Source organism: Lutra lutra, chromosome 3, assembly GCF_902655055.1.
Source record: "Lutra lutra chromosome 3, mLutLut1.2, whole genome shotgun sequence".
NCBI classification, from domain to species: domain Eukaryota; kingdom Metazoa; phylum Chordata; class Mammalia; order Carnivora; family Mustelidae; genus Lutra; species Lutra lutra.
In genome coordinates this window covers 36,151,756-36,173,205 of record NC_062280.1, presented here as the reverse complement: position 1 = coordinate 36,173,205, position 21,450 = coordinate 36,151,756, and the positions used below count along the sequence as shown (strand labels likewise).

Below are 21,450 nucleotides of genomic sequence, written 5' to 3'. Positions count from 1 at the left end.
TCAAACTGCTCTCCTTAATAGTCTGTGAAAACAAGTTTCCATGAAATAAAACAGAAGGTGAGTACTAGTGCTATAAACATTCATCATCCAAGCTTATTAGAAAAATTCGACAGCCCGGTAGATACAAGCAAAAGACATAAGTATATATTATCAACAGAACACCACCTCATCAGAAATTGGTCATCCCAGACAATGAATAAACACATTTGTGCATGCACACATGTACACGTACACACATAAACACAAACACACATGAAACAACCTTTGCTACATTATAAGTTTATATAAGTTTATGTTTTAAATACTGATACCAAAGGCAGGTCAACTGCAGACAAAAACGATATAATAAATTGGCGTAAATGTCCACAATAGCCAAACTATGGAAAGAACCTAGATGTCCATCAACAGATGAATGGATAAAGAAGATGTGGTATATATATACAATGGAATACGATGCAGCCATCAAAAGAAACAAAATCTTGCCATTTGTAACGATGTAGATGGAACTAGAGGGTATTATGCTTTAGATGTAGATGGAACTAGAGGGTATTATGCTTAGTGAAGTGAATCAGTCTGAGAAAGACAACTATCATATGATCTCCCTGATATGAGGAAGTGGAGATGCAACATGGGGGGTTTGGGTGGTAGGAAAAGAAAAAATGAAAGAAGATGGGATCGGGAGGGAGAAAAACCATAAAAGACTCAATCTCAAAAAACAGACTGAGGGTTGCTGGGGGGATTGGGGACGGGAGAGGGTGGTGGGGATATGGACATTGGGGAGGGTATGTGCTATGATAAGTGCTGTGAAGTGTGTAAACCTGGCGAGTCACAGACCTGTACCCCTGGGGACAAAAGCACGTTATATGTTTATTAAAAAATTTAAAAATTAAAAAAAATTAAAAAAAAAAAAAGAAATTGGCGTAAGTTCTTGAGAAACAACTTAACCCACCCTTGGAAAACACGAATCCCTCTCTCCTTTCAGTGAGCTGCAAACGCTGCCTGAACCCAAAAGGGGCCACAGTTCCTCCTTGGGCTCATCCATCAGGCCATTTTTTGAAGGTGCCTTCTCTCCCCAGCACAATTAATTTGGGTATTGCTAGAATTACTTATTTGTCCCTTGCTTGTTTATTATACAACCCACCCAATGTATATTTTGACCCTATAGCCATTTCGGTTTTCTTTTATTTTCTACTAAGCTCTTGGAAATACTTCCACATTAGAACAGTTTAGAGAGGAATGTTACACTTTCATTTAGGAAAAAGTGTTAACTCTTCTACCTCGTTTTCTGCTTTGCTCTAAAGAACCCCTTCTTCAATTGTCAAAGGATTTTATTAAGAATGTTGTCACTGAACAAACATGACTAGCACGTTTGGTTTAGGTGAACTCTACATCTGTTAGCCCATATTTCCATATACAGAGAGCTATCCTGAGAGCTGGCAGAGCCTTTACCAATCCTCGTGAACAAACAGTATTTGTTCTAATGAAAGATAATAAATTAATAGAAATCTGTGATCACAGTCTGTTCTTCTCATTGCTACCAATGTCCCAGCAGTTTATTACCACTGAGGACAATGAGTGACACTGTTCCTGAACATACATATTTCGCTCTGGTTTAAGCAACTAGTAGCTGCTTTGAAGCAGTACCTCTTGAAATTTGTATACGGTCCCACAATAAAAATATGTTTTAGATTTGACCGGGCTCACATACACATATAGTAAAGTTCCTTGAGATGATATCTACCCTTACTGTATTCAACACTAGTATCTCTAGTAATCCCCCCACCCCCACTTCCTTCTTTTCTTTCTGAATATCAGCTGCGACCAGCTACACTGATTTCAGGATCTCTTAAAGGGTCAGAACGCACAGTAGACAACCACTGCTCTAAAGCCCAGTTATTGTGGGCCAAGGCTGCTGACTCAGGGCAGCACGGCATCTGGGTGTGGATTTGCCCCACACCTCTGCCCTTTGCTTCCCCTCCAACCTCTGCCACTCCCCAAATACCATCTTCTGTACTCACTGCTCTTCATTCTACTTTTCCCCTTTTCATCCAACTCATCGCTGTCATGACAACTTCCGCAGAGCACATCTACCCAAATGCAGTGGCATAACACAAGCATTTCCTTTGACTCACATTCAGGAATTTAGAAAGAGCATGGAAGGGTGGACAGTTTCTGCTTTATAACATCAAGGTCAGGTGGATTCATGGCTGTCTCTAAAGGCCATCCACTCCCATGGCACATGCCATTTCCTCATGATGGAATCAGGGGAGTTCGACTTCCTATATGGACCCCAAGACCAAGGAGTTCAGCTCACCAGGCAAGAAATGTGTTGCCTCAGAAGTAAGGAGGCCCTTTTTGCAGCCATCTACTGATTACATTGGGTTACAAATCCATCCAATTCTGGGGGAGGTAAATTGGACCCCACCTCATGATGGTAGAGCAGCAAGTTCTAGAAGAACATGGGACAGGAGGTGGTGTCATAGTCATGTTCCAAACAGTTCTTCCCAACCTCACTCCTCATTCCCACGCAGTGAACCAACAGTCTACCACGGAGGTAGACCCCCATGGGCGTCAATTGGCACTTCAAATTTGAATGTAATCCAGCCTAGCTGACCACTGTCCTCTTCCTTTGTGTTCCCTATCTCAGTACTGCTGGGGGAAAAACAAAACAAAACAAAAATACCATGTGTTATGTTTTAGACAAACATGCCAGAAGCGATTTCCCACAAAATGTAAGCAGATGGAAGAAGAGAACTCAATGCAGCAAGGACGTTCCATGCAGTCTAAGGAATTCTGTCCCACAGGGAACACAGGCAGATTTTATAGTCAGTCCCTGGGATAAGAGGGACAAGGAGCCATCTTTCCTCAAACAAAGAGTTAACGGCTCATGCTGACAGTTGTTACTGAGCAGTTTCAGTGGTTAGGTGTATTTTCACACACACCACGGTGTCTCTCCCTCTCCCATCCCTGACAGCATGAAGCACCCCTGGAAAGGATTCTCCTTGTCCAGGTTCTATATCACCATCTTTCCTTTCATACGAGCTACAAAACCTTCGTGTAACTAGAGAGGCAGCATGAGAGCTTAGAGCAGCAGTTCTCAAAGTGTGTTCCATAGACCCTTAGCCTTTAAGAAAGTACCACTTGCCAAGTACTGATATGGTACAAAGAATATCCACAGTTATCTGAAAAGGCTATTCAAATTCTCCCTTCTAATCTTTCCAAGCATACATCTGTTTGAGGCCAAATTATCTTTCAGCAAAATGATGTACCTCAACAGATTAACTGGAGAAGCAAATATAGGAGTCGGATTTTTTTTTTCTTTTAAGCTAACCACCAGTGAGTTTTGCAAAAACTTCTATTGCCATTCATCTCCCTTTTTGTGGTGTAGAAAATATACTTATTTTTCATAAAAAATATTATTTATGTGAACATCTATTGGATTAGTCTACTATTATTATTTTAAATGAATTATCGTTAGTAAATGAGGTTATGATTTTAAGTGTATTATGAATATTGATTTTTTTTTTAAAGATTTTATTTATTTGACAGAGAGAGATCCCAAGTAGGCAGAGAGGCAGGCAGAGAGAGAGAGAGGGAAGCAGGCTCCCTGCTGAGCAGAGAGCCCGATGCGGGCCTCGATCCCAGGACCCTGAGATCATGACCTGAGCCGAAGGCAGCGGCTTAACCCACTGAGCCACCCAGGCGCCCTGAATATTGATTTTTAAAAATAGTATCAGTTTTGTTTTTTTTTTAAAGATTTTATTTATTTGACAGAGATCACAAGTAGGCAGAGAGGCAGGCAGAGAGAAAGGAAGGGAAGCAGGCTCCCTGCTGAGCAGAGAGCCCGATACGGGGGCTCGATCCCAGGTCCCTGGGATCATGACCTGAGCCGAAGGCAGAGGCTTTAACCCACTGAGCCACCCAGGTGCCCCAATCAGTTTTAATTTCCAGTATGATCAAAATTGATAGCTATAATCCACATAAACCAAAGCCCTCTGGGGTCATCAATAATTTTTAAGACCCTAAGTTGGTCTAATAACCAAAAAGTTTAAGAACCACTGGTTTAGAGGTTGAATTCATAGACCTGATTGCTGAAGCTTAACTTCATTGACTATCCCATTTAGTAGCTGGTATTTGACTAACTTCAGTAAGGTATTTTAAAAAAATGTTTATGCCTCAGTTTCCTCGTCTCCTGAAAGAAGTGATTACTCCTCCCTCACAAAGTAGGTGTAATGAAGACAGCTTACAATGGCACTTGGCCGACAGGAAGTCCCCCATACAGGAAAGTCATTATTATTATCCCCCAAAAGCCATCAAATTGGCCTCAGCAACCTCTCCCCCATGTGTTCCCTCTCAGACCCTGCACTAGTTCCGGTCTCTGGTTTCTTCTCTAGTTTAGGTCAACATTCACATAGACTCCAACCACTAAATATAAAGATAATTCCTGGTCTTCTTCCCTAAGCCACAGGTGAGTTCATGGCTGTACCTCATTAGAAACTAAAGCCATATGTGCTATGGTGAGTGCTGTGAAGTGTGTGAACCTGGCGATTCACAGACCTGGACCCCTGGGGCTAATAATACATTATATGTTTATAAAAAAAGATTAAAAAGTTAAAAAAAAAAAAAAGAAAAAAGAAACTAAAGCCATCTCCCAGCAAGCAAGGTCAGAATCCATGAACCTGCCACCCAGTTTGGTAACCAAGGCCCTCTACAGAGTGCCATCCTAACTCTGGAGCCGGGTGTTCATAGAATGTACCTTGAAGGACACTTGTTCTGTAGAGACTGTTTCATGTGAGTGGTAAACAAACGGATGCCGTCATCGAATAAGCTGGGAAAACTAACTGGCTACCCTGATTTCTTCCTTTCTGAAGTAATTTCCCAAACCTTTCAAAAGGTGTTCATGTGCCATGTGGCCAACGGACTGGAGCACAGAAACTACACATGTGCTGTGTTTGCTGACTGGGGAATCTTGTTGCAGGAGCGTCTCAGGAACTAGTGTATGAAAGGACACATGCGGGGAACACAGCTAGCCTTATCTCTCAGTGTTTGGGGGCAGATTCTTTGCTGTTTCCTAAACTTATCACGCTTCCTGGTTTTTGTTCTTTCTATTCCCACGGCAAAGGGTAGTCTACATATCATCTCCCAACACTCAATGCACATGCCCTCCCCTCTGCAAAGCCTCCTAATTTCTCAAATCAGAGTTAATTATCCCCCTTTTATGTTCCTCTGCTTTTATCGAACTAAAATTTCTGCCTTCTGCTTTGTTTCAGTTAGTTGTTGGTATGCATTTCTTTCACTAAATTGTGAAGTTGTGGGGGGAGGGGGCAGCAAGGGATAGAACATGGATTCAGGTCACTATTTAACAAGAACCCCAGGGGTGCCTGGGTGGCTCAGTGGGTTAAGCCTTTGCCTTTGGCTCAGGTCATGATCTCAGGGTCCTGGGATTGAGCCCCACATCAGGCTCTCTGCTCAGTGGGGAGCCTGCTTCCCCACTATCTCTCTGCCTGCCTCTCTGCCTACTTGTGATCTCTCTCTCTCTCTGCCAAATAAGTAAATAAAATCTTTTTTTAAAAATAAAAAATTTAAAAATTAAAAAAATGACAAGAACCCCAACAGCAAAGGCACAAGAAAAACTAACATTCTGTTTTCACTCAAGATTTAATTCAAAATTGCTCAAGATTACTCCCTCCTTACAGTTGAATGAGATATCAAGTTCTAAAACAATGAGCTATCGGTCCACCTTATCAACTGAAAACAGTAGTAAAATTAAAACATTTGACAGGTCATAAAGGAATCCATCAGAACATTTCAGACCAAAAGCAAACACAGAAACTACATGTCCCTTCAATGATTGTATTAGGGTTCTCCAGAGAAACACCCCAATAGGATGGATGGAATATAACATATTCAGCTATTTAATATATAATTTATGTATTTATATTTACATGTAATTTATATATAAATTTATTATAAGGAGTTGGCTCACATGATTATGGAAGCTTAGAAGTCCTGTGACCTGCCATTTGCAGGTTGGAGATGCAAGAAAGCCAATGGTATAAATTACAGTCTGTGTCTGAAGGCCTGAGAACCAGGGACCCAATGGTGTAAGTCCCAGCCCAAGGGCAAGAGAAGGCAGATGTCTCAGACAGGCAGACAGAAAGAAAAGAGTTCAACCTCCCTCCACCTTTTTGTTCTATCCAGTCCCTCCATGGACTGGATGATGCCACCCACAATGAACTTAAGTTCATTCAACCATAAATATTTACGTAATTCGACTACGTGTCAAGGAGATGAGAAAGATACAAAGATGAGTAAGAAAAAATGCTTAGTCTCAAGAAGCTCCTAGCCTAGAGAAGAAGGAAAAGAAAAGGATAAATTATAATGAAGAAAGTGCTTATGGTACAGAAATCTACAAACACTATTGGAACAAAAATAAAGAACTAACCTGCCTGGGGGAATCCAGGAAAGCAGCACAGAAGAGGTCATTATCTGATTTAGGTTTTGAAGGGTAACCAGGAATTCACAAGGAGAAAAGAATAAAGGGTATGCCAAAGAAAGGGAAAGGAGATGCACTCCCAGAGGCTCAGACACACGCGGCCGGTATTTTGAGTTTGAATCTTCATCACCTTCTCTACCCATCTTTGATAATGACTTTGACAATGACAAATAATGACTCCTTGAAATAGATCCATGTCCGAATCGAAGTTAAAGACTCTGAGATGGGGTGATTATGCTGCATTATTAGGGTCAGTCCTAAATGCAATCCCAAGTATCTTTATAAGAGGGAGGCAGAGGGAAATTTGACACAGGTAGAAGAGGAGAAGGCACTGTGATTCTGGCAGCTTTGGGGGGATGTGCCCACAAGCCAAGGAATGTTAAAAGCTACCAGAAGCTGAAAGAGGTAAGGAATGGATTTCCTCCAGAGCTCCAGAGAAAGTATAGCCCTGCTAACACCTTGACTTCAGCCCAGTGTTATTGATTTTGGATACTTAACTTCAGAAATCATGAAAACATAAATTTCTGTAATTGTAAGTCACCACATTTATAGAAATTTGTTACAGCAGCAATAAGAGACTAATTCAGATGTTGCCTGCTATCTGTCTCGAGTATCACTTCCTGACATCCAGGGAGGACTCTGGAATAATCTCACTATTTTCATCTCTACCCTATCTCCTGTAACTACCCTGGGCGGCATCACTCCCCAGGTAGATAGTCCACCCAACACCTCAACCTTACCACCTCACCTGTTAAGCTCTTTGAGTCTAATGAGCCACCATTCCCCCAGTTTCATATCTACACAGACATGCTCACCAGTACAAACTCCAACATCCTGTCTTCTGACTACCAATTCCTATTCTCAAAGCTCTCTCCATTTCCAAACTTGACAAAAACTCCTATGCCTTAACCCCTCCACTTGCCCACCATGTATAGGCCTCTCCTGTTCCTTTTCCTTCCCCAGAGGCATCACTGGGACAATCTTTTCAACAGAACCCACAGGTGAATTTGCCAAGAAGCTCCCAGAGCAGCAGGCCTCTCACTTGCCAGGGATCTGGCAAAAGGGAAGCCGAGTTGAACCTACATTTAGTTTGGATTCAGTGGGGTTTATTTACATGGTTCATGGTCTATTTTGGTGCAGAGGAATGGCTTCAGGAAATCCTCTTAATGCCCACTCTGCATCTTTAATCTGAATTGTAACAGAAGGCAGAGGGGCAGAAGTTTCACATAACTCTCAAGTGTCCTGGGGCAGGGAGCACTGGCAATATAGTCATCATGCCAGTGTCAAAGTCCAGCGTCTAGAAAGTTCTCCCTATCGCCAAGCATGGAAAACTATAAATGGGGGAATTCAGTTCCCACTCACACACAGTGAAAAGAGCCATGAAACGGAAGCTCTCTTCTGCCAGGAATCTACTCGGTAACACAGTGTCTGCAATCACAAATGTGCCACCCATTTTCTGTTTCTCTTTTGAGAATCATGCAAAATCAACTTTATCAGAATTCCTGTGTTTGTAGCTTTCAAAAATATTTTCAAATCATATCAAAAGCTGTAAATAGAAGGTATAAATAGGCTTTTAGAGTTCTGGTAATCCAATTAACGAAAAGCACTAATATTTACATTTCTTGTTGATTTGGCACAAAGTATTAGTATCAGTGAGGAAAATGTGAATTTCCTACCATGCCACTAAAGATCAGTGACAACACCCAAATCGTTCAAAGTACACTAGATATTGGTCACTGCACAAGTAATCTTGAAAAGCCCTGAAAGTTTACAGCATGTATGTAAAAACACTTTGATGGAGATGTTCTCCAAATCAGAAAACAAAGCTAAAAATTTACATAAGCTGTAAAAGAAGTTCTCCTAAACTTCCAATAGAAAATTAATTTTGATACACCATGTTATTCTCTCTACAGAAATGCTACTGCCAAATTACTGTCGGATGAAGAAGAGATCAAAAGCACTCAGCCAAACCTGGGGCGGCGGGGGGCGGGGGATATGATAAAGGCATGCCAGGGAGTTAACAGAATATTATATTACTTAAATGGATCGTCTTTAATGTTAGCTCTTTAAAATTGTAAATTGTTGTGCTTTGTATTGTCATTTAAAAGTGTTACTTTTGTTTTTAATTTTGTATTTTTTTTTTCCTTAAAAAGAACCCACAAAACTGAATAGCTTCAAGCCTTCCAAACGCAGATCTCCCCTTCACAGAACACTGCTCTTCCTCAGTCCCTTGCCTTTGGGTTTTAACCTCTAACCCTGGATTGACCCCACCTAATAAGTGTAGAAAGAATGATAGAATCAGAAAATCATTCTTCATGGCTCCCCCTGAAACAACCAGTTCAGACAAGGGCCATCACTGGCAAATACTGAGCCAAAAGGCAGAAGGTTATTAACAAGCTATCTGCATGATGTCCGATTACCACTCCCAGATTGTTTTTCAAGTGCAAAGGGATAGATGTATCCTTACAATGGACACTAACCTAATGGATTAAACTTAGAATTCCTAACAGAGGGACAATCCGGCATTATGTCCTTCCTGTCATGATGTATATGGTTATTGTGTACCCTGATGGTATCACCCCATGAAGTATTCTTGCCAACAACCCAGTTTAATCTGGATGTACCTAACCTTTGTACCTAACTTCCAGTTTACAGAAATGCGGGGGCTAAAGGAAGGAGCTAAGTAACCCTACAAGTAAACAAGAAATTGAGAAGTTGGAACATTCTACAAAACCTGGTCTCTTCACAAATTTTCCATGAGTTATTTCTCAATGTCTTAGAAAATAAAAAGGGAGAAGGACTGCCCTTAAAAGGGAACAAAAAAATACAATCAAATGCATGAACTTTAACCATATCTTAGTCCTCTTATGTCTCTACCCACCCCCCAAAAAGCACAACAGTTACAAAAGACATTTGGAAAATGGGGAATTTTAAATTTAAACTAATTACTAAACAACACTGGGGAATTCCTGTTAATTTTCTTTAATACGACGACAGTAATGTGTTTATATAAAGCAATATATTTTTAGGAGATACACGCTGGAAGTTTTTAGGGGTGAAGTTACTCTGATGTGTGCAACTTACTTTCAAATGGTCCAGCAGCTTCTCTTTACTTTGAAAATTTTTACAATTAAAAAAACTGGAATAAGTAAAAAAGGTATTAAATCTATTTTTCTCTCATTTGGTCAATCTAACCAAGAAGTTTTTCTTAGAGTCAGAGTAATTCCTCTCATCAAACATTAGCAGTGAAGCAGTACCAAAGCCTAGGGGCTAATGTTTTCGGAACTGTTGTATTATACAAAAGAATCTCTTAGGGTCCAAATGCAGTCATGGCCCGCTTAATTTGTGTTTATGAGTAGCCCAAGGGAATTTTTAGACTGCTAACTGCCATTCTGGGTGGAAAAGTCAAGCAGGATCAAGGGGCAGGGGAGAGACAGAACTGAAGCAAACAGTTTGACTTATTTTATTGATTTTAGGAAGAAAAAGAAATAAGATTCATTTCAGGGACACTACACATTTCCAGAGATTGAGCTCATAATGAAAATGATGAGAGAAGTACTTTATAATTTATAAACACCCTTATATAGATTATCTCTTGGACTCCTCAAAACTAACTTAGGAAACAGTGAAAGCAAGTAACATTCCCAATGGACAGAGGAGGAAACTGAGGCTCAGAAAGGGAGCAGGAGTCCCCGGAGGTCCCACGGCTAGCATGTCGGCCCAGATCTTTCACACATGACCACTGTCCTCGAGCGCAGTCACTGTGGGGCTGTCTCACAGTGTGCCAGTGTTCATTTCCCTGAGCTTCAGTTTGGGACTAAAGAGCCCTGGGCTCATCTGAGAAACTGCAGAGGTTAGAAGTAAAACTTGGCATCAGACCCCCTTTCTTCCATCTACAGGAGGGGGAGGGGGTGGGAAGGATTAAGAACCCAGTCTACTAGGAGGCAGCCTCCTGATGGGCCGTGTACACTTCCTCGCTGGGCTGCCTCTGGGGCAGGGACAGGTCTTCAAACATAGTCCCCTAGCAGGGTCCCAGGACAAGCCGGGGAATGGAAGGACCATGTAAGGCACAGCAATCACTGAAAACAAGGGACAAACAAGTACTGTGAAAAGCAAAAGCACCGGCAGATGAGTGCGATTACTTCACTCCCCTGGTCAAGTCCAACCCTTCAACGTGCCTAATGGCTGGCTGTTTGGAGTGGCTTCCCTCCATAAGACGCTGTAACTGGGGGAAATTATTAATTCCGTGGCTTTCCTAAAACACAGAGGTCCACCAAATGTTTGCTTGGCAGGTTTTTTTTCTCTCCAGAGGGCAGCTCATTAAGTCTGACAATAAAGCAGGCTTTGTTCTAAAGATTTACAGTGTTTTCCCAGTGCAAATTCTAATTGACAACCACCAGGAGAATAACAATACAGAGCAAAGAGAGCTCTGGTTTCTTCCATTCTTCCAAGATCCATCTCAAAGAAGCACTCCTCCTCGCTTCTTAGTTTCCTGGACCAGTGTTTAGCTTGGTCTTTATTTAGACACAGGCAGAAGCAGATGCTTGGGTATCAGAAGTTTATCATTCAAAGTAGTCAAATCTTAAAACACCAAAAGAGTCATTCTCTCAAACTTCAAAGATAGGAAATGTCATGTAATTCCCAGGCTCAGGATATCGGGTCCCTCCATGCAGAATAAGCATATTACATAAAAATGCAACCATGCCTTTTCCATGGAAGGGGGGGAGGACCCGAAAAAAAACAAATAAAGTGCACGATGAGTGAGAGTCTTCAGAAATGGTTGCGTGAGAATATTAAAGGCAAGGCTATTCAAACAGACTCATCAAGGAATAAAAGTTCAAGTATGAGGGAGTGATTTCAATATGAATGCTGGGTGTTGTGGTCACAAACAGGAGTCTCTCCTCTACACAGAGAAGCAAGTCACATCAAGCAAGTCAGGGAACTGTGAGTGACAAGGTATAGAGAGGCCTGTTCAGACAAGGGACAGACATTACTGGACCCTTTTTCAAAGAAAACTTTGAAGATTTTGTTAGGCTTTCTTCGTGGAACTGTCACAAGGTAACAATATAGTTGCAAATGAGTGGTGTTCAGTGGTCACATCACTGCCTTTTGCAGACCAGCTGCCAATGGCTGCCCATGATGGGAAATTAGCATTAGAGAAGGGACTCTCTCTCTAGGTTACTGGGCTGAGGCATGGAGGAGAGAGAAAATTCTCAAATAAAGTACAACACCCAACACAGCCACAGGAACCAAAAGCAAAATAAAACTGCTGTCTGAAAGGAAAAATGGCCAAAACTTTAAAAAAATTTAAAAGAAAAATAAACAAAACACCCTCCTTACTTCCTTCCTGAATTTCCTCCTTCTCCAAAGAGTATCTATCCAGGTCCCTACAGTAAAAATAAACAAAAACCATGTGCTTCCAGCAGCCTGTACAGACTAAGGGAAGCAAAACTGGTGGGAGGTGGGAGAACAGCACAATTCACCCTCCTCTTTCTAATCAAAAGCAGAGAAAGGAACCAAAGTGGGAAAGCACCCGAGCCAGGAGCACCAGACCAGGAGTCAGGAGGTCTGCACCCTTACTGTGCTAGCGTCTACCAAGAAGTGTTTCGAAAAGTACCTTGACCTCCAACTCTTCTTGTCCTCATCTGAAAAGGAAAGGATTCATCTAGATTAGTGGCTCCCCCACTGTATTCCTTGGAGCCCTAGGGTTGCCTCTAAGATAACCACAGCAAGACGGGAGTAAGACGAAGGGAATGGGGCCCAAGCTTGCTCTCAACCCTAAATAGTTCATCATGGATCCATTTTACATACTGAGATTGTGAGTCAAGCCTTCTGTTTAAAGAGTTCTATCACCAAGACACCTCACAACTGAGATGGCTTAAAAGTACCAGGCCAACATGTCTTGTAATTTTTTTATCTCTATGATTATGTGGTTTCTACGTGCCTCTCTGCATTACTATTATTAGAATTCAGGAATAGACAGTCTCATGGATACGGATCCTCCAGTCTGTGTATCAGGTTCTCTTGTTCCTACTTAAAGGGTGAGGGCACTGAAGCTCGGACAAGGCAAAGTGACCCAAATCATAGGGCTTGGCAGTTGACGGGATTCAAACTCAGAAACATCTGACATTAAAACGAGTAGGCTCAGTGCCGTCCTTAAAGAATAAACTTTGCTATAACAAAACAAAACAAAAACTGGTTACCTCATTATTATTACAAGTTTTTCTCCCTGGAACATCAGGTTCTCCATTTGTCTTCTCTGGAAGTAAACACTTACCCTGGCGAGATGAAATGAATAGCCAGAAGTTCTGCCCAACAAGCCAATCTGTTGGGTACAGGAAAGCCCAAAATGTTGGCAAAGCCTCCAGGGCAATAATGGTTGTTAAGAACTTTCAAAGCAAACAAAACTCCTAGAAGAGAGTAAAGAGCACACAAATATCAACAATCCAAATGTGGCAATAATCCACGTTTACAAAGAAAACTAACTGAAAATGAAAATGATTATTTGACTATATCCCACTTCTTGTTTTGAAACACCCTTTTCTTTACAAGTCAACCCAGCTTTTGGTAGAAAGACAATGTTCAAGGTAATCGTTCTTTTGATGTTTCTTAACGCAGAAGTTTATACTGACTTTCAGTATGCTGGAAAATAGACAACACGTAAAATGGGAATAAAATACCAAAAATAGTACTAAATGCCACTGAACTCTTCATGTCAGAATCGTTAATTTTATGCTATGTGATTTTTAACTCCATAAAAAAAAAAAGAGCAGTCTTTTTTTGGAAATACTTTGAAAATATGTATTTTTCAAACCTCTTTGGAAAGACATGTTGAGGGTAGGGCATGTTTCCTTTCTTCTCCCACAACTGGCACTATGAGGATGTCCCTTAAAGGGAAGAGGGCCAGATGGCAGGGAAAGTAGAGGGAAGAGTTAGATTTCCTTCTGTTACAGCACTATTTCCCTCCCTCTTCTTCACATTCTAATTCTTAGAACACCTCATTTTGGCCCAGATGGCCATTTCCGTCCTCTGAGATATAGGGAGAGTGACCATCATGGTTCCTGAAACACAGTGAGCATGCCATCGTAAGGTGTGGTACATGGATTTAAGAGGTTATTGAGAGGCATACTTACAGTTTTAGAGAACTCCTTATCACAGATACACCACTGGATCTTTCCACCATGAAGGAGCCAGTGTGTATTTCTAGAACTGTATCTCCTACAAACTACCTTGGAGCAGACCCTGATGCAAACTGTCCAAGAGTGAATGATGCAGCATTAAAACAGAATAGCATGATCTTCTCTCCCCTGCTCCAATCATCCTTCTCTCCAAAACCCAAGCTCCAGCAATCCTTAGCCACTCAGAATTCAGTTCCTCACCAAATAGGGATGCTCGCTTCATAAAATGTCAACAGTGACACCTCCCTTACTATCTTCATGCATGCTCCCTTAGCGATTTGTCTGCCTTACCTGAGAAACCTACAGCACAGTTCCTTCTGAAGCCAGGTTCATCCAAAAATTCTGCAAGAGCAGATTCCAAGAACAGGTACAGCACTCCAGTGAGCAAGGAGAATGTGACGATGACATAGGCAAACCATCGACTGCCTAGTCTTCTTTCCAGATGTATTCCTTTCCAGAGCATGGATGCCATGTTGAAATACAAATGCCAGTCGTCTGCGTGGTGAAGAGGAGACAGCAGCAAGCGTTGCCAGTCTTTTTGCTGGTAACACTTCTCCACGCTAAGGCAGGACTCGAACAGCGGTTTCAGAGGATTCAAGAAGAACCAGATGTTGAGAACCAAAGTTGCGAGAGTAACGGGTGGAATATTGCTGATCCCAACATGGAAGATTTGAGAGAGGAGCAGAATAAGTCCAGCGTTAATTCCCCTTGATCTCCGCTGCATAGTTGGATATCAAACCAGTGCTGCGGACACACGGTCAGGTTTTAGGAATCGGGAAAGATATACAGGCAGCAAAACCTAAAACATAAAATGCACATGAAAATCGGTCAATTAAGACTTAATACACCGATAAGGCATGCTCACTTAAAGATGAGCTTACATTGTATATATCCCACATCCGATCTGAGAGAAACATTTTTTTTTCAGTGTCTTCCAGAGTAACATCAGGATGCTGTCCTTCCTCATTTTACATTCTAAAATAGAAATTTTCTCCCAAAACCCAATGGACTAGTTAATGGATACGTATGCTTTCTCTGACAAATTCGCCATGAAAAAAAGAGTTGTCTTCTTATAAACAAATTTGTAACCTCGTAAAAAACCTAGAAAGACAGTGTGTAAATATTTAATAATGATTTCTACTCAGAATGCTGAACAGGATTCTTTACCACCTTAATTTTTTAAAGAAATATTTAATTTTGATATAGTCAATAGAATCCGCCCCAAAGTTTTGTTTTGTTTTTTTAAGATTTTCTCTTTTATTTGACAGAGATCACAAGTAGGCAGAGAGGCAGGCAGAGAGAAAGGGGGAAGCAGGCTCCCAACTGAGCAGAAAGCCAGATGTGGGGCTTGATCCAAGGACCCTGGGATCATGACCTGAGTTGAAGGCAGAGGCTTAACCCACTGAGCCACCCAGGTGCCCCACCCCAAAGCTTTTAAACTTCCATAGGCAGATTTTAAAATGCAAGGATTTACTATCTTCTACTCCATAATGCCAGTTACCAACTGCTAGGCTGCTTTATCATCACAAAAATTTCTGCATTCATTCATTCATTCATTCATTTAAGACTTTTATTTGACAGAGAGAGAGCAAAGCAGGAGAAGGAGCAGGCAAAGGCAGAGGGAGAAGCAGGCTCTCCACCGAACCGAGAACCTGATGCAGGGCTTGATCCCAGGACTCCGGGATCATGACCTGGGCCAAAGGCAGATGCTCAAACGACTGAGCCACCCAGGTGCCCCAAATTTCTGCTTTTAAAAGTCACTTGCTATGTGCCGAATCCTAGATTGAAACACAGTCACTGTGTTTAAGGAACTCATTTCCTGCTAAGAAGTAAGCTAACCATTGCCACACTATGGTCTGAAGGCAGTGACAGCAGAAGACCACATCTGAGATACATGGGTCAGCCTGAGGTGTGTTAGTCTGTAGTGTGGTCTTACAGAATAAAATGGAGTTAGTAACAAGAAAGAGTGCGAAGTCAGCAGTATTTCTCCACCTTGTGCTGACTCGCCGCCCCCCCACCCCGCCCCAAACCTGGGCTGTCCTTATGACTTGCTCCAGCTGACAGTACGCAGACAAAAGGACACTAGTTCTCAGTGTGGGCCTTGAGATGACCGACAGCCTTCTGCTCTTTCTGGAAATGCTCTCAAGCAACCAAGTGGACACATCTGGGCTAGCCTCCTAGATGAGGAAAGACACAAACTCCAGTCACCCTGATGGCACTGGCCACTAGCCAGCTCATGCCCCTGAAGCAAAGCTGTGTTGCTGACCAGCAGCTGACCACAGTCACAGAAGTGAGTCCAGCAGAGCCCAGCCTAATTTGCTGAGCCACAGAACAGTGAGCTAAATAAATCAGACTGTAGCTTGGCCAAGAGTTAGAGTGGTATGTTATGCAGCAATCACTAACCAATACAGATGATATTTGCTTTAGTGAGGGCATTGGTTATCCTTATGGGAAGAAGCTAGCAAAGAAAGAGACAAACTAAAGATGCAAAAGATACACAGAAAGAATCAAGTCCTTAGAACAACCTTGTCTGTTGTAATAGGAAGGAAGAAGAAAAATGTCAATTGCAGATATAGGTCCAGAGGCAGATTAGGGCCGGAATGATGGAAAAAGTTCTCATCTAGTGGTTTTTATCTATGGAGCTTCCTAGGCCCCGAACCAAATACGTGACTTACTCTGATCAAAGATTCTCATTCAGACAGGACACTGGAAGGTACGTGAGCTTTGGGGCAAAAATGGGTACAGTTCTACTTAGAAGCTCTAAGACCTAGGGCAAATTACTTAAACTCTCTGAACTTCACTTTTTTTGCTTTAAACTAGAGACGATAATACCTCCTTTCCAGGATTATTCTAACACATCTGGAACGAAGCAGATGTCAAATATACAGTGGCTACATTTTTCAATACTCTGAGGTAATCTCACCTGTGCAGAAAAAGCTTTATGCAAATGGTAGCATCCGAACAAGGCTCAAATGAACTCCCCCCATCCTCTTCCCATATGCATTCTAAGAAATGACCAAGAAAAAGTTACACATTAATGTGTATATGTGTGTTGTGTACACCCCTGTTATTAGCACAATCCAAGTTTTTTTTTTTTTTTTTTAAATTGATGAGCTTATTATTATAGCTCTGTAGCATTCTCAGGAATTAGAGAACTTAACAAAATTTCAACTGAAGAGCTCCTGGGCTATTGTAGAGAAACAGTCTATATTTTTCACATTGACATTCAAGTCTATTTTCAAATCTCCAATTACTATGTTTTTTTTGGCAACATTCCCTAAATAATTTTATTTTTTTTTAAGATTTTATTTATTTATTTGACAGAGAGAGATATCACAAGTAGGCAGAGAGGCAGGCAGAGGGAGAGGGGGAAGCAGGCTCCCCGCTGAGCAGAGAGCCCGATGCAGGGCTCGATCCCAGGACCCTGAGATCATGACCTGAGCCGAAGGCAGAGGCTTAACCCACTGAGCCCCCCAGGCACCCCACCCCTAAATAATTTTAGTATAAAACCTCAATACCTATAATAGAAGCAACGGAAAAATCCGGCCTTGATTTTTAAGTAATCAGCTTACAAGAAATCACAAAATGAACCCTTTGATCTCAGTACAAATAGTGTTCTATGACGCTAGGCTATGCACAGCACAAAATCAAAACTAATTGGGTCTTTGCTTAAGAAAAATCCCCCCCACCCCAACGGGAATCATTAGTGATGAGCAGTATAAAAAAAAAAGATAGCAGAACTTCCCCAATATTATTTCACACTACATCCAGGCTCATTTTGCACTTGCTTGACTTCTGCCCAAATCCAATGGTCCCTTTCCCTGAGCATCCCTCTCACCATGACCTCCACTGGGGCCTTCCTGGGATCCTGTGCTCTCCGGTGCTGTCATCCCCCGCTTCTAGCAATCCCCATTCCTCTGTTTTTCCTTTTGCCTCTATTCTTGCTCTCTTTGGCACACACTCATGGAATTCCACTCCTGTGGTTTCTAGAATGCATTTTGTCATTTGGATCCCCAAATTTCCATTTTGCACCCTTAATTTCTCAGTAGGTTCCAGAGGCATAATCTTACAGGAAGAATATCGCCTGTCTGTTCTCTTGGCTTTTGAAAACTGAGTTACCCCTTCCCTCTCACAAAATGTCTACTTAGCCATTCCTTAGGCACTCCTCTATTTAATAAACATAAAGTGCCAAGCACATGCCGATCTCTGGGTCTAACTGCAGAGGCATTGCAAAGGACAAAACCCTTACAACTGCAGCCCCTAAATAACCCATTTCTATTTGCTGGGGAAAAAAAATACTGGCTGTAGCAAATCAAAGGATGAATAAAAAGATGTGGTTCCTGTTCACAACAAATGTAACCTTAATGGGAAGGCAGATAGAACCATAGCCAATGTGAGACGTGCAGAATATATTTTGGGATCCATGTTTATCAATGAAGGCCACTAGAGTACAGTATGACTAGAACGTAAGTCTGGGGTGTTCAGTAGCAAAGATAAATGGGCATACTTCCTACCAACTCTATGGCCCACTTTCCTTCCAAATAAGCTATCAAGTCAGCCTTCAAAAGTGAAGAATGCCGCTTCTAACACGGTAACAGAAAATCCCTGTGGTCCATGCAAAGATCAAATCTGTAACTTGACCCCATGGACCTGGCAAGCATAGTTCTAAGAATACCAAAGAGAAGAGATCACAATAAGCGAGCACTGACTGTAAATAAATGTTGTTTCATCCTGCTCATCAAATATATACAAAATTTCAGACAGTTGAGCTGGAAGAGAGACCACAGAGGCATGATCCGTTACAGCAACTCATCTATAAGCTGGAAACCAGTTCAGCCTGTTTGGTTTGGGAAGTGATTTATTTATTCTAACTTGTACCCAGACCATAAAACAGTTACCACCGCCCAAGGAAGAGCAGGCTAGTCCCTGCACTCCCCCAGCTCAGAAACACATCTTCCCCTCACGCTCAACCTGCCCCAAGCTGAACACTGGACCCATCCCTTCCAATTCTGTGCCTCTGCGTTCAGCATCTCAGGACACAGAATCTCCCCTCTCCCCTGCTGTTCAAGTCAGAGATGCCGGAAACATCCTTGACCTGCCCTTTGGCTCTCATCGCCCTCCTATCCTCACATCCCATCCACCACAGTTGGTTAATTTGTCCACAGTTTGTGTCAATCTCCTTCTTTCTAGCTGTTGAGTCCTACTCCAATCTAAGGCACTATCATACCTTGCCTGCATTGTAACAAACTCTATAACTGGATTCTCTCCCACCAACCATTTTTCCACCACCACCCAGAATAATCCCTATAAAACTGAAGTTGGATTCCCCTGCAGATAACCTGTGATTGTTTATCATTACAGTTAGAATAAAGCCCAAACTCTTCACCATAACCACACACTTGCAACAACCACTATCCTGTCCACCTCTCCGGTCTCTGACCCAGTCACGGTGCCCCCACCACAAGGTGCTCCCAACCCAAGAGCTCCCAGATTGCAGCAGAAATGGCCAAGGGCAGAATCACCTTGTCTGTTTTGATCACCACTAATTACCTAGAGCCTAGTACAATGACTGGCACATAGTCAGTGCTTACAAGTTATTTGGCCAAGGACTCAAGATGAGTATTTTCTAATATATCCACATTATACAATAAATAAGACTGACTGAAAAGACTACAATCTGTTCATCTTCTTAGTATTTTTCCTGCAATTGTAGCAACCTTCCCCATAGCACTGTGCATGTTATTCCATTTACGTTTTAGTCCCAGAAAAGCGTTTATAACATTTATCTCAACTTTACAGAAATAAACCTCTGATCCATGTAAAGCGTATTAATAGTTTGTTTTGCCGGAACTATTTGATTAAAAAGTGGCATTTTAATTATGTAGTAATACACACTAGACAGCACTATATCAAAGTCATGACAGAGAGAAATGGAAGACTTCTTGAAATATTCAAAGGGAAAAGAGCCATATTTACTTTTAATGAGAAATTAAAAATTAAACGGGTACGTAATAAAAAAAAACTAAGTGGCTAGAACAAACAAAAGAAACTGAATTCGTAACTTGGAAAACCAATTTGTCCCAAGGGGGAGAGAAAGGAGTTTTATAAAAGGGGGAAAAATCTAATTACAGTGATTTTCAATTCTACTTACAAAGCATAAAATACTTCATCATTATCATTTACTAGGGTGGTAAATGTCTCAATTTTCAGTTAAAATGTTCTATATCCCCAATCTGGCATCTGACAGTAACAGTGTTCATCCATTTACCGGTTGAGGTACATTTGGGTTGTTTCTGCTTCTTGACTCAAATGAATAATGTGGCTAGGAACAGTCGTGTATAATTTTCTTGGTAGGCACACATTCTCAGTTCTCTTAGATATATACCCAGGAGTAGAATTGCTGGGTCATATGGTAACTCTTTGTTTAACTCTTTCAGGAAATGCCAAACTGTTTTCCAAATTTCAGCATCCTATTGTACTCCCTCCAGTGGTATAAGAGGATTCCAATGTCTCCACACCCTCAACACTACTTGTCTTGATCCTCTTTTTTCGTTTTAGCCATCTGAGCGGGTATGAGGTAGTACTGACTTAGATTTCCCTAATTACTAATGACACTGAGCAAATGCCTAAATTTTCATTGCTTAAAATGTAATATAAGCACGCATGCTGATAGGTCTGCAAAACCATACAGACAAGCTCCTGCCCTCTCTCTCCTGCTCTCTAAGAAACAGTGTAACAAGCTCAGGTCGGAAAAAAAGCTTCAGAAAAGAAAGATGGAACCACAAAGAAATCATTCTAGTTAGCCTACTAGGATTTTAGCATTGTCATCCCTCTGGATGGAACGTGTTAAGAGTGAATGTGAGTGTACCTCACTAGCAGGGGCATAAGCTAGGGCCCACTCATTTGACAATAAATACTGTAAAATCGTTGTTAAGGGGCGCCTGGGTGGCTCAGTGGGTTGGGCCGCTGCCTTCGGCTCAGGTCATGATCTCAGGCTCCTGGGATGGAGCCCCGCATCGGGCTCTCTGCTCAGCAGGGAGCCTGCTTCCTCTTCTCTCTCTGCCTGCCTCTCTGCCTGCTTGTGATCTCTCTCTGTCAAATAAATGAATAAAAAAAAAAATCGTTGTTAAAGTAACAGAGGGTTAGTATGTTTTACCACTTCAAACAAAGCAAATATGCTATGGAAATAGCAGATTATGTTAAACATAAAAGCATCTCCTGCTTCTTCATTTACATGAGCTGGGCGACAAATTAGCACATCATAAATACCATGTTAACTTGGTCAAAACATACACAAAAACACAATGTGTGTGTGTGTGTGTTTTTTTTTTTTTTTTTTTTTTCCTCTAGGAATGAACTCTCTCTAGGAATGAACTGGACTCAACCATTTCTTCTCACTCCCTAACTCTCTCAGGAAATGCCATCATTCATGACTTTTCTAATCCAAACACAAGAAATTGTTTTCTCTACTTCTTACCATAAGGCCAATAGATGAGAGTATTTTAGTCTGGCACAAAATAAAATTATTTGTTATTCCAATAAAACTTCTTAGCATACTTTTACTTTTCCTAAAAGATATTATTAGCTTCCTTAGGTCCCGAAAGAACCCAATTACAAAATGTACATTTCCAAAATATTTTTGAAAATAAGAAAATGGTACGATGTAATATGTATTTGCATTTAGCAAAAAAACAAGAATTAACTAAATGCTTGCAAGTAATTTGTTTCCTCTTTTTAAATATATGAGTTCATTTCAAAAAGCTTATGTAGCTTATA

General features: G+C 41.4%; 1 protein-coding gene across 6 annotated transcripts in view; it reads right to left on the bottom strand.

The window, feature by feature from the left end:
- Positions 1-21,450, bottom strand: part of RHBDD1 (rhomboid domain containing 1) — a 125,257-nt gene that overhangs the window by 83,493 nt on the left and 20,314 nt on the right. For 5 of the 6 annotated variants that reach the window (XM_047721155.1, XM_047721159.1, XM_047721160.1 and 2 more), the window contains exons 2-3: positions 13,966-14,473; positions 12,774-12,906 (exon numbers count right to left, since the gene is read on the bottom strand). In XM_047721155.1, the coding sequence (XP_047577111.1) occupies positions 12,774-12,906; positions 13,966-14,398 (566 nt within the window). In that variant the 5' untranslated portion in view covers positions 14,399-14,473. Of the gene's footprint in view, positions 1-12,773; positions 12,907-13,965; positions 14,474-14,578; positions 14,686-21,450 lie in introns of those variants that run through there. The other variant, XM_047721158.1, reaches the window with a different exon arrangement.